The 13,106-nt window shown below is 40.4% G+C and overlaps 1 protein-coding gene across 2 annotated transcripts in view; it reads right to left on the reverse strand.

Moving 5' to 3' along the window:
- The window catches only part of fhit (fragile histidine triad diadenosine triphosphatase), a 323,745-nt gene that overhangs the window by 23,324 nt on the left and 287,315 nt on the right, over positions 1-13,106 (reverse strand). For both annotated transcript variants that reach the window (XM_080025563.1, XM_080025562.1), the window contains one exon: positions 9,143-9,211. In XM_080025563.1, coding sequence (XP_079881689.1) covers positions 9,143-9,211 — 69 coding nt within the window. The remainder of the gene's footprint in view (positions 1-9,142; positions 9,212-13,106) is intronic.

Raw genomic sequence — 13,106 nt, forward strand, 5'->3', positions numbered from 1 at the left:
CGTAAACTGGGCCGCAGGGTGGTATTGCAACATGATAACGACCCCAAACACACCTCCAAGACGACCAGTGGCTTGCTAAAAAAGCTAAGGGTAAAGGTTATGGCCTGGCCAAGCCTGTCTCCAGACCTAAACCCTATTGAGCATCTTTGGGGCATCCTCAAACGGAAGGTGGAGGAGCGCAAGGTCTTTAATATCCACCAGCTCTGTGATGCTGTCATAAATGGGTGGAAGAGGGTTCCAGTTGCAACCTGTGAAGCTCTAGTGAACTACATGCCCAAGAGGGTTAAGGCAGTGCTGGAAAATACTGGTGGTCACACAAAATATTTACACTTTGGGCCCAATTTGTAAATTTTTTCTAAGGGGTGTACTCACTTTTGTTGCCAGCAGTTTAGACATTAATGGCTGTGTGTCGAGTTATTTTGAGGGGACAGTAAATTTACACTGTTATACAAGCTGTACACTGACTACTTTACATTGTATCAAAGTGTCATTTATTCAGTGTTGTCCCATGGAAAGGTATAAAGAAAAATGTGAAGAAATGTGAGGGGTGTACTCACTTTTGTGAGATACTGTATGTTCAAAATAACTTCAAATATTATCACTTGTAATAGTTGAAATTATACTGAGAGCACGTTTGTTTGGCTAGCATGAACATAAATGTAGATTTTAGATTGAAAATGGGCAGTTACTCTTCCCTCTCTGGATCGGCTCAGCCATACTTGTCTTGTCAGATGTCTGTCACTCTCTCAGAGCATGCTCAAAGTCATTACATGGTTTTAATTGGATAATCAGGATCCAATCAGTAACCAGCTGTGCTGACATCATCCAATTACAGAGTATTTATTGGTTTAGAGAAAGAAATATGTAAGGTCCATTCCAATGGACGCAGGGTCTGAAGGGGTTAATATAATAATAATATTTAATCATAATTTATATAATCATTTCTATTATATAGTGTATAGTATTTTAAACCCACAGTGAGGATTGTAAAGATCTGGCCTGAGGGTGCAGAGGCCACTCTATAGTATGTTTGTCACCAATGCCACCTCCGACTCCCAGCTGGACATATGAGACATATACAGTATCTCACAAAAGTGAGTACACCCCTCACATTTCTTCAAATATTTCGTTATATCTTTTCATGGGACAACACTGAATAAATGACACTTTGATACAATGTAAAGTAGCGTGTGTACAGCTTATATAACAGTGTAAATTTACTGTCCCCTCAAAATAACTCGACACACAGCCATTAATGTCTAAACTGCCGGTTACAAAAGTGAGTACACCCCTAAGTTAAAATGTCCAAATTGGGCCCAAAGTGTCAATATTTTGTGTGGCCACCATTATTTTCCAGCACTACCTTAACCCTCATGGGCATGGAGTTCACCAGAGCTTCACAGGTTGCCACTGGAATCCTCTTCCACTCATTCATGACAACATCACGGAGCTGGTGGATACTGGAGACCTTGCGCTCCTCCATCTCCTGTTTTAAGAAGCCCCAAAGATGCTCAATAGGGTTTAGGTCTGGGGACATGCTTGGCCAGTCCATAACTTTTACCCTCAGCTTCTTTAGCAAGCCAGTGGTCGTTAGGAGGTGTGTTTGGGGTCGTTATCATGCTGCAATACTGCCCTGCGGCCCAGTTTACGAAGGGAGGGGATCATGTTCTGCTTCAGTATGGCACAGTACATGTTGGTATTCAATAAACTGTAGACCCCCAGTGCTGGCAGCACTCATGCAGCCCCAGACCATGACACTCCAACCACCATGCTTGACTATAGGCAATACACACTTGTCTTTGTACTCCTCACCTGTTTGCTACCACACACTCTTAACACCATCTGAACCAAATAAGTTTATCTTGGTCTCATCAGACCACAAGACATGGTTGCAGTGATCCATGTCCGTAGTCTGCTTGTCTTCAGCAAACTGTTTGTGGGCTTTATTTTGCATCATCTTTAGAATAGGCTTCCTTCTGGGACGACAGCCATGCAGACCAGTATGATGCAGAGTGCGGCGTATGGTCTGAGCACTGACAGGTTGACCCCCCACCCCTTCAAGCCCTGCAGCAATGCTGGCAGCACTCATACGTCAATTTTCCAAAGCCAACCTCTTGGTATGACGCTGAAAACGTGCACTCAACCTTCTTAAACTGGGCTGCAGGGCAGTATTGCAACATGATAACGACCCCAAACACACCTCCAAGACGACCAGTGGCTTGCTAAAGCTGTGGGTAAAGGTGATGGACTGGCCAAGCATGTCCCCAGACCTAAACCCTATTGAGCATCTTTGGGGCTTCTTAAAACGGGAGATGGAGGAGCGCAAGGTCTCTAATATCGACCAGCTCCGTGATGTTGTCATGAATGAGTGGAAGAGGATTCCAGTGGGAACCTGTGAAGCTCTGGTGAACTCCATGCCCAAGAGGGTTAAGGTAGTGCTGGAAAATAATGGTGGCCACACAAAATATTGACACTTTGGGCCCAATTTGGACATTTTTTCTTAGGGGTGTACTCACTTTTGTTGCCTTCAGTTTAGACATTAATGGCTGTGTGTCGAGTTATTTTGAGGTGACAGTAAATTTACACTGTTATACAAGCTGTACACTGACTACTTAACATTATATCAAAGTGTAATTTCTTCAGTGTTGTCCCATGGAAAGATATAATGAAATATTTTAAGAAATGTGAGGGGTGTACTCACTTTTGTGAGATACTGTACCTCCTCTGTTCTGGAATATATCAACACATGCATTAATGATGTCACAACTCATAAGCAGATCAAGATATACCCCAATCAGAAGCCTTGGATGAAAAAGGATTTCCGTTTACTGCTAAAGGCCCGTGACATTGCTTTTCGATCCGGAAACGCAGAAGCCTACAGCACATTAAGGGCTAACCTGAAAAGGGGAATATGGATCGACCAACAAAGCCACAAACTGCGGATTGAGGAGCACTTCAATAACTTCGAACCCCAACGTATGTGGCAAGGGATACAGGCCATCGCAGACTACAGAAGAACAAACTCAACCCCCCTTACCACCACCTCCTTTGCTAACGAGCGTAATAACTTCTATACCTGCTTCGACCGTGACAACAACACTACGCCTGTCAAAACTACCCCACCACCTGAGACTCATTGTCTCTGACGTGCAGTCAGTGCTGAACAGGGTGAATGTACAGAAGGTAGCTGGCCCGGATGGCATCCCTGGGCGTGTGTGGAGAACATGCGCTGAGCACCATCATCACCAAGTGCCTTGAGAAACTAATCTTAGCCCACCTCAAGCCCAGCCTTCCTCTTGCACTAGACCCCCACCAGTATGCATACCCTGCCATCAGATCGACTGAGGATGCCATATCCACAGCCCTGCACTATGCCCTCACCCACCTGGATAATAGCAATTCCTATGCTAGGTTTCTATTCATCGACTTCAGCTCAGCTTTCAACACAATCACACCATCTGATTTGATCATGAAACTACACAAGCTTGGCATCAGCATATCCATCTGCAACTGGATATTGTACTTTCTGATCAACAGACCACAGACAACCTCTCCTCCACTACAATTCCTTTAAGGGTGTGTGCTCAGCCCATAACTGTACACCCTCTTTACCCATGACTGCTCCCCCATTCACAACACTAACTCCATCATCAAATTTGCAGACGACACAACACTGATCGGCTTGATCAGGAACAATGATGAATAAGCCTACAGGGAGGAAGTCCAGCACTTGGCAGCATGGGGCACAAATAACAACCTTGTGCTCAACACCACCAAAACCAAATCACTCATTGTTGACTTCCGGAAAGCAAAGGCAAGCATCCACACATCCATTCACAAAGGGGCTGAAGTAGAGCGGGTTACCAGCTTCAAGTTCCTGGGTGTCCTCTCTGATCAAAAAAGTTCAACAACGCCTTTTCTTCCCCAGACAACTGAAAAAAGCTGGACTCTCCCCTCAGATCCTCCGGAACTTCTATCCCTGCACTGTTGAGAGCATCCTCACTAACTGCTTCACGGTGTGGTATGGTAACTGCACAATGGCTTACAGGAAAGCCCTACAGCGAGTTGTGAAAACTGCTCAAAAAATCATTGGCACATCACTCAGGGTGACTGCGATGTGTGCACAAAATCATCAAGGACCACACACACCCCAATCATGGACTGTTCTCTATCCTCCCATCCGGAAAACGTTACAGGAGCTTTAGGAGTCGCACCAGCATGCTCAGAAAAAGCTTTTTCCACAACACCATAACACTGCTCGTCACCTAGACCCAACACTACATTTTAAGATAATGTTTTGGCATTTTTATGGTTTATTGGACAGTTTTTTGAGAGAGAGAGAGAGAGAGAGAGAGAGAGAGATGAAATGGGACAGAGAGGGTAATGACATGCAGAGAACCACTGCGGGACGGATTCGAACTGGGTCTGCAGCAAGGAAGACTGAGCCTCTATGGGGGTGGGGGCTCTAACCACTACACCACGAGCGCCCCTGTAAAATTGTATCTTTTACGCATAATTCCTTGCTTAGCCATACATCTCTCAACAGTTTGTAGGTTTAAGTCTTTAAATAGATTTATGCTTGTCATGCCCTGTGATTCTTTATCACAAAGCTACTGTCTGTCAGCCAGGCAGATAGACTGAGCCTCCTGTGCTCCGCTTAATCTACATAAAATGATAATACAACTGCACTCTTGGGTCCCATGCCTTTTCCTTTACAGCCATAAACAGCCTGTTGACTGTGGCTTCTCTGCCATCTGCATCTGATAAAAGACTGGACTCCCTCGCCTGGCAGTGCATGGGCTATGGAATAAATTGCTTTTTTAACGGTTCATACTGTGAAGAACTGAGTTATGAACCTCACACATGTTTGTTGCGCTTTAATTCTAATAGTTTTTGACACAACATTTTAAATTATTTCCACTGTCATGTCCACATATTATAAGAGACTTTCAAAACATTTTGTACTGACAGCTGGCTCTAGGAATGCTGATACAGTATATTAGCAGCCACTGCTACCATGGCTTTATCATCAAATTATTATTATGAATTAGTTATATTATAGAAGACGCTCTCGCGAAGATGTTTTAGTCAACTGCGGCCATGTTTCTTGATCTATCTCGCTAAAACTTTATACACATGTGTATGTCGGTCCCTTAAGGCCGTGTATACAATTTGGTGATGATAGGTTGGAAATACATAAAGGAAATGTCACGTGACTGTTTTTCAGGTTATGCAAATTAGGGAAAAAAGAAAAGCATGGCTGACCCTTATGGTCCAAGAGGCTTTATTGTAGAGCTGTACATGTGTAATAATTTTCAAGCCAATCAGAGTCAGGGGGCGAGGGGCGTGGCCTGTCAAACATTGAATATGTGTATGATGGTTTTCGCATTTGTGGCGCCCCCTATGGGTTTGGATCGAAACGCCTCTTGTGACATGCATGTTTTGCACATATCCAGCAAGTTTTATGATGATAGGACCTATTGTCAATAAGTTATGGCCAGTTAGCTGCTAAGCCCCAAAACTAAGTAAACGTTTTGGTCAATGGTGGACATGTTTTTCAAGCTATCCTACTTATCTTTTATGGACATGTGTATTTTAGTCCCCCGAGGCTTCGTGAGAAATTTGGTGTCGATACAGTGAAATTTGAGAGTTTTGTTTAAAAACATGTGTTTCAGTTTACGCTAATTAGCGGAAACAATTCCCATTCCCGAATTTCTGCGCGTAACAGTGTGGGAGGAGTAGGATCTAGAAAAATGTCATGGAAGAAGAAGAAGTACCCAATACTTGAGGGCCCTTATTTAATAACGCAAATCGAACAACCAAAGATAAGATGGATATTATTGTAATTGTTTGTAAAGTAGCTCAAATGGAGGTCATTATAGGTTTATTGTGGTCAACAGCACAGGGCATTAATGAATCATTTTATAACTGTTTATCAGTTCATCATCAAAATCCTGGAGAGATGAGGTCAAACCATGGCCGGGAGGTGGGATACTGTTTAGAATATGAATTTAAAACGGTTTACTTTTCTTTCTTTTTTAATTTCTGACTTACTGCTTTCGGTTCCCTGTTGATGTTCTGATGTGTAAGACAAAAGAGGATACAATACAGTGCTGTGGGTCACTGTCTTCACTGTCCACCACTAGCTACTGATGTTGGGACTATTTAACTTTACATTGGCCCATTTTCTAAATCTGTACAAATAACAATCTTATTAATTTGAAACATTGTACAACGCCTTTAAAGAGAGACAATTGACATTTGAAATATTTTTGTGATAAATAAAAGGTGCTCCGACAAAATCAGTAGTGTTTTTACTACGCAAGCTGTAGTTCCTGGGTGAACTTTCCCATGACAAAAGCATTAAAGGTGCTACGAGGAACTTTTAGAGGTTTCTGTAACAGTCTTATTTTTCCTCTGATTTTCATAAATGACATGTAACAGCAAACAAAACCATCAGTGCAAAGAATGCTGTTAAACATTTTTTTTTAAAGCTATACTCTGTAACATTACCATCTATTGTATTGTCTGTTAAGTTCCTATCTATCAAATAGTGAGTTAAAACGATGGTGATTGAGCAATGAGCATATGACCCACTGATAAAAGCACGTGGATTAGCTGCTTTGCCCAGTTATACTATCGGAGGGGCTATGTCTTATTACCTGTGCTGCAGCGATGCATTCTTTTACTCGGATATAGGAGCTTCAGACTCAACAGTACTGAGTTCAGACCTGTGTGCATTCCAGTATATCTTTTAATTTTTTTTATTTTGTTTTTATGTTTTCTATACAGTCTATGGTTTGTATAAGACATGGTCCTAGGTCCCACATTTTCCAAATGTATGAAGAGGTCTTCTGCACACTGCGTGTGCTTCCGTGTATGAAGTTCCCGATTTTCCACGTACAATGGAACACAGCAGGCAAGCCTGGGTGAGTGCACTCACTTTATTCACCTATTTCCTTTGAGTGAGATGAGATGGTACGGCATTAAGAAACCTGTCATCATAAGTTTAAAAATAATTGACAGTTTCTCACCTTATCATGAAATGAATTTGCAGCATTAACATGTTCCCATGTTTTGCATGTTCACATGCAAAACCAAACGAGACCGCAGCTGGCTGTGTTTCCTCCCTTTTTCACGATATATTGAAAGAAAGGGCTTCACCTGTGCTATTGCCCCTTAAATAGTCTTTTTGAACATATAAATGTGTTAAATCTAGGGCAATAAAATACATAACCGTGGTAAGGCATCAGGAAAACATACACTGGTTGATTCATCTCTGCAAAGAAAGCACCACAGAGAAAACGTCTCTTATTTTCTCTGTACGACATGGAAGATATAAATGGCTCCAATGCTGCTGCTCTCACAATAACCCTTATTATGCCATGCAAATTAAAAACAAACCCATTTCTATTTTGTTGCTGAGATTCATTTCTCCCCTCGGGGAAGATGAGGAAGTACAAATAAGTTGTTATTTATTAAAAGTGCAAATGAGAATATTCATATCAAACTCACAGGCTATTGATATTCATTTGCTAAGGAATTTGTAGCAAATTCAAAATGTCACGGGGAAATTTAAAAACAGGCTGAAAGGCACGTTCATTATTCTCTTATTGAAGTGTTGCGGTTGGTTAGTTTGGAGATTGTGGCTCCCGGCGTGTAGAGCCCACTGATATTTGTTTAAACTCATTGCTCAGATGTTTCATCAAAGTTATAAGGAGATACAGGTAATTCAGATCATTAATAGTACAACTTTTTTATTTTTTTTAAATCTCTGCAGTAATGGAGAACAATGACAGGTTCGCAGTAGCAGAAGATAAATGGCTCCACAATATCAATACTCTTTTCACATATCCATTTATTGCCCAGTAGTGGTGCCGGTGAACTACTGTAGAGCCTATAGTTTCCACAGAGCCGTGTGGTTCGGTACAGCTCAGCTGTAGTGGCAGTGGCAACACATTTATTTGCGTTTCCACTGTAAAAAATTGGAAAAGGTACCAAAATCAGCGAATAGTGGTGCACCTATTTCTTGTCACCCTTTGTTTGGGGTACCAAGCCGTCCCAAAAGGGTGGAGCTACACACTGCAGTCCTTGATTGGTAGACAGAATTCATCATTTCAGTGCAAGAGATACACCACTGTGCGTAATCTTCTCTGCAAGAGTGAGTCCTATGTTTAGAAAAATGATAGTGCGCAGCTCTTTGTTTATTGTGTGGTATTTTACCTCTTGCTGCTATGATGTCAGCATAGTTATGCAGCTGCTGCGGCCAGTGCCATAAACCACTCTGACCCATGGAATGTATGTAAACTCTGGCCACGGCTATCGCTGTCCAGCATTAACCCTGCCTACCAAGTAAGGGTAGCCTACTGTCTGCAGTGAAATCACAAGCTTACATATTTTTCTGTTAGAAACAATCAATCTACTTGTTTTAATTGTTCGGTAAAACTACGGTAATGTTCATGTCTGAGAGGCTAAAACTGGAAGTAGTAGAAGAGAGAAGTAACAAAACAATATATTTACAGTATTATTAGTATATGTAAAAGTTACTATCATTAGCTAACATAAGCCCCTATATGCTACTGGTCACACCTGACCAAGTAAGTAGCTCTAAATCCTCTGTTCAGTTCGCCAATCAAGAGTCCATTTTTTTCCATGTGAATACAACTTTTCATTTGAACAGGACAAAGTATTTCTTCTTTCAGAGAGGTGTATTGGTATTTCAAGTTACTGCATACAGTGATAAAAAGCAGTATCATGAAGAATAAACATATGGATAAACAAACACACACACACACACACACACACACACACACACACACACACACACACACACACACACACACACACACACACACACACACACACACACACACAGTATAAATGAAATCCTCTCCATTGGCAAAACATCTTCCAAGACTACAGAATTGCTAGTGCCTTTGACTACTAGTACTTAGTAAATATGACGCGGATTACTGAGAATTAGACAATGGTTTTTGGTTATTTTCATAAATTCTATTCACGTGTGACAGACAGTACAATAGCAGTCTAGCCCTAGGGCAGTGCACATCAGATATAGCTTGTCATTTAAATGAACATGCCTTTTGTAAAGCAGTTAAGATCATCAGAAAATATGCCATCTTACCTCATCATAGACGCTATCATTGCGCTCAAAGTCCCCCGCCTTCCTGGGCAGCACATGGACGTGGATATGCTGGAAGCGGAACAAACAAACAAGCCACAGCATTGTTTTAGAAGTTGGTGGTCGTTGGAGAGAAACCACTAGTGTATTTCACCTGGGAGTTTGTCTGACAGGCTGATGTGACAGAGATGGTTTCCATAGAGACTTTTTATTTTTTGACGGTATGTTGGAGAAGCCAGAGCAGAGTGTTACCGCTGTGCCACAAATCACAGGAGGGTGGCCGTGCATTTCAACAACAAGCATGCTACCTGCACACCCGCAGAGACTCTTTATTTTTATACTCTTATAAGATTGAACTGACTTTTTTTTGAGCCCCCACTTTTGGTGTCAACCCCCTTGCCGTCACAAACTTGGCCATCTGTATGGTTAACTTTGTTTTCTGCCTCCGCACGAATGATATTACGACGTCCCTTAGAAACTGCTTTATCCCAAACTGCACACACTCACTAAAGCAGAAACAACACACATTTTTCCGCTGATGCATTTTGTCCTTTCTTCCCAAGTTAGTTATTAAGCTTTTCTATATGTGAAGTGTGTTTTAAATAGGCAAACAGGAAACAAGATTATTTGTAAAACAATAGACATTGGGCCCGGCCAAAAATGCTTCTGTGAAACCACTGCCACACACTGTGGTGAAGATGAGTACCAGGTTGGGTTATGATTGGACAAGATGTCACGTGATTGGATTATAGTTCATGCAAATTAAAGGTGCTATGAGGAACTTTTAATATTTCTGAAATAGTCTAATTTTTCCTCTGATGATCATAAATGACATGTAACAGTAAACGAGACCATCAGTGCAAAGAATGCTATTTTTATATAGTTTTTCTTGATGCCTTTGTCATGGGTCCTTCACCCTCAGGAACTATAGCTGGCTTAGTAAAAACAATACCGCTTTTGTCCAAAGGGGGTTTAAGAATGAACACAAACTAAAAGTTCCTCGGAGCACCTTTAAATAAAATACTTCAAGGCAGACGTCTAAGCTTTATCGTCTAGCACATTGAGCTGGGCGTGTGTGTAACATGTCAAGCTAATTGCGCTTACGGGGTGAGGGTCATGGCCTTTCAAATATTGCGTTTTTGAGGAGGTAAATGGTTATGGCATATGTGGCGCCCCTTACGGGTTGGGCGCAAAATGCTTCCGGGACTTGCTCCCACTTGTGTTCTGCAGATATCCCCCAAGTTGTATGATGATATACGTATTGCCAATAAGCTGCTAAGCCCCGGCCCTGCGACAACCTTTTGGTCTATGCTGGCCATGTTTTTCAAACTGTTATCTTTTACAGACATGTGTACCATAGCCACCCGAGGTTCTCTAAAAGATGTATGTTGATTCCTTGAAAATTGAAAAAGTCAGGCTCACTTCCATGGTCCAAGAGGCTTTTTTGTACCTCTCCCTGGACCTGTGTGATAAATTTAAATTGAAACGGCCTCAACAGTATTTTTCATATGGGGCTTAATAACCATGTGGCCAATTCCGCACACTAAGTGGGGATACATGTCAGTTGAAATTTGTGTGTTTCCAGGTGTACCGATGCGGGAGGAGTAGCAGCTAAAATATTTGGTGGAAGATAAGAGCAATGAAAGCAAATATGTGCTGCCCTCCTGGAAGGCGGGCATATTTAATATTTTGTTTTATTTAATAGGTTTGCTTACAGCCCTTAAATTGTATGTACTGTTTATTGTATGATATGTATTATATTGAATGTCCTCAGAGTCTGTTCTGGACTTGGCAAAACTGCACCTTTTAACTATGCACCCTAATAAACACAATTTTAGATTGCAGTATACAAAAGCAATAGAAAATGGTTTATCTTACTTATTTTCTATTCTATTGAAAGTTGTATGAGATAATTGAATAAGATGCATATTTGTATGTGTATCTTGGAATGTGTTGCTGTGCTTTAACTTGTATGTTCATGTAAACATGTTTCGACTACTTCCTGCAGGTAGTAGTCGAAACATGTTTACATGAACATACAAGTTAATTTACCAAGTTAGACTAAATGAACCTTTTTGAGTGTTGCTGTTCTTTTATTTATTGCTGTTTTTGCTATGTGTGTCCCACGGAAATAAATAGTGTGGTTGTATGTCCACTCTGATTGCAGTAAACATGTTTATGCTTTGTTGCATGCAGAATGCATTAAAATAAATCAAAGTACTTGAATTTCATAAGGAGCTGTTGATACATTTCTTAAATTCTAATAATTGCATGCAAGAATGTAGCATAAAAATAATTAAAAAGTCTTACTAACAATCGTCATTTACTTGAAAGTGGCTGCATATTTACTCAAAATAGATCCTTGACCCTATACAGTATATCTACCTGTCCAAGGAGACCACTTGGTGGTGACATTGTTCTGTTTTGATGTTTAATACATTTTATTTTGCTTTATTTAAGGGTTTAAGTGGCTAATTGTTATAAACTGTGGAGACAGATTAAATTATTTTTAAATTTTAAAAAGAACTTAGACTGTTGCGAGGCATCTGCTTTGTTGCGAGGCATCTGCTTTTTTACTATGTGTTTTCTATTAAATGTGATTTACATAACGTCTTCACTCTTCAATTTGCCTACCTTGAGGAAAATGTCGGAAGCAGAAAAACAAATCATAGCGGGGGATCTATTAATCACAGAGGGTTTCTAAATAAGTGCTGAGTGAATGAGGTGAACTGGACACTGTGTGTGTGTGTTTAATTATTTGTGTGTGAGCACCTGTTTACCAGGAAGCGGGAGGGTTGTTTGGGTGTTATGGGAAATTAGAGTGGCATGACGCAGCACTGTGTGTGTATGTGTTTAACAGACAGTTAATTGCCCACATGCACAGCAATTTGACATGAACAGCTCTGCTGTAGGAAAGACTACTCCTCTTGTATGAGTAAAACCAACTCAAATGGTATAAGATGCAGAACAGAGATAGACATTAACATACAAAATGTGTATTATCTGATTAAACATTCTGTAAAGAGATGTAGGTCATTATATTCAGGTATTATCTTGAAAGTTTGACTATGCAAACATTTTTTTATTAAAAATAAAAAATTTGTGAGTGAAGCAAAAGTAATCCGACTCAATTATCACTTCTGCCTCACTAGAATGTGCGGTGGTGGTGTTTTTAATGAGATATTTCCTAATTTCTTTTTGACAAAGTGTAATACAAAAATAATTTCTCTTAATATACAGATTAATCTGGTAGAAATGTATGAGGATATCTATAAAGGAGAAAAAAGTCCAATTCACCATGTAGTGTGATACTAGTGTAACCGGTTGTGGTCATTTTCAGGACTTTCGTCCCGCGGGTAGAGAATTTGGCACACATCCCATGTTGTTCAATGGGGTCATATTAGTCTATAGCAGTTGAGATATTCATGGCTAAATGAAGTGAATACAAATCGTATCCAGGACTTCTACTAAAGGGTTTATATAGGCTACGCATATTTAATGAGATAATGCCTAATTTGCATATTTTATTTTATTTTTCAGACAAAGTGTAACACAAAAATAATTTCTCATAATATGAAGAACTTAACACTACCTCCACTAATAAGAACATAAGAGCTTGATGATTATAAAAAGTCAAACATCCGTTGTTTATTTATTGTAGAGGAAAAGCGCATATATAATCTCAGTACCTTTATTTTATTTCTTATCTTGTGTATTTGTAATCCAAAAAGGATCCAACAAAGAAAAAATATTTCACTTGAAAGCTTAATTAATTTATAGACTTCAATACTTGAACCCAAACAAGACTCAACTAAATAACAAAAACAGCAAGAATCATAAGAATAAATGGTGCAAGAGCCCCTCAGACAAAAAATATGCCTCTTCAACCGCATATTGGAAGGTGAGGAAGGAAACATGTATTTCCTTTACTGCATCAGTGCCCTGGAGTAAGGCATTAAAACCCCTG

This window comes from Ammodytes marinus (assembly GCF_949987685.1).
Source record: "Ammodytes marinus genome assembly, chromosome: 4".
NCBI classification, from domain to species: Eukaryota; Metazoa; Chordata; class Actinopteri; order Uranoscopiformes; family Ammodytidae; genus Ammodytes; species Ammodytes marinus.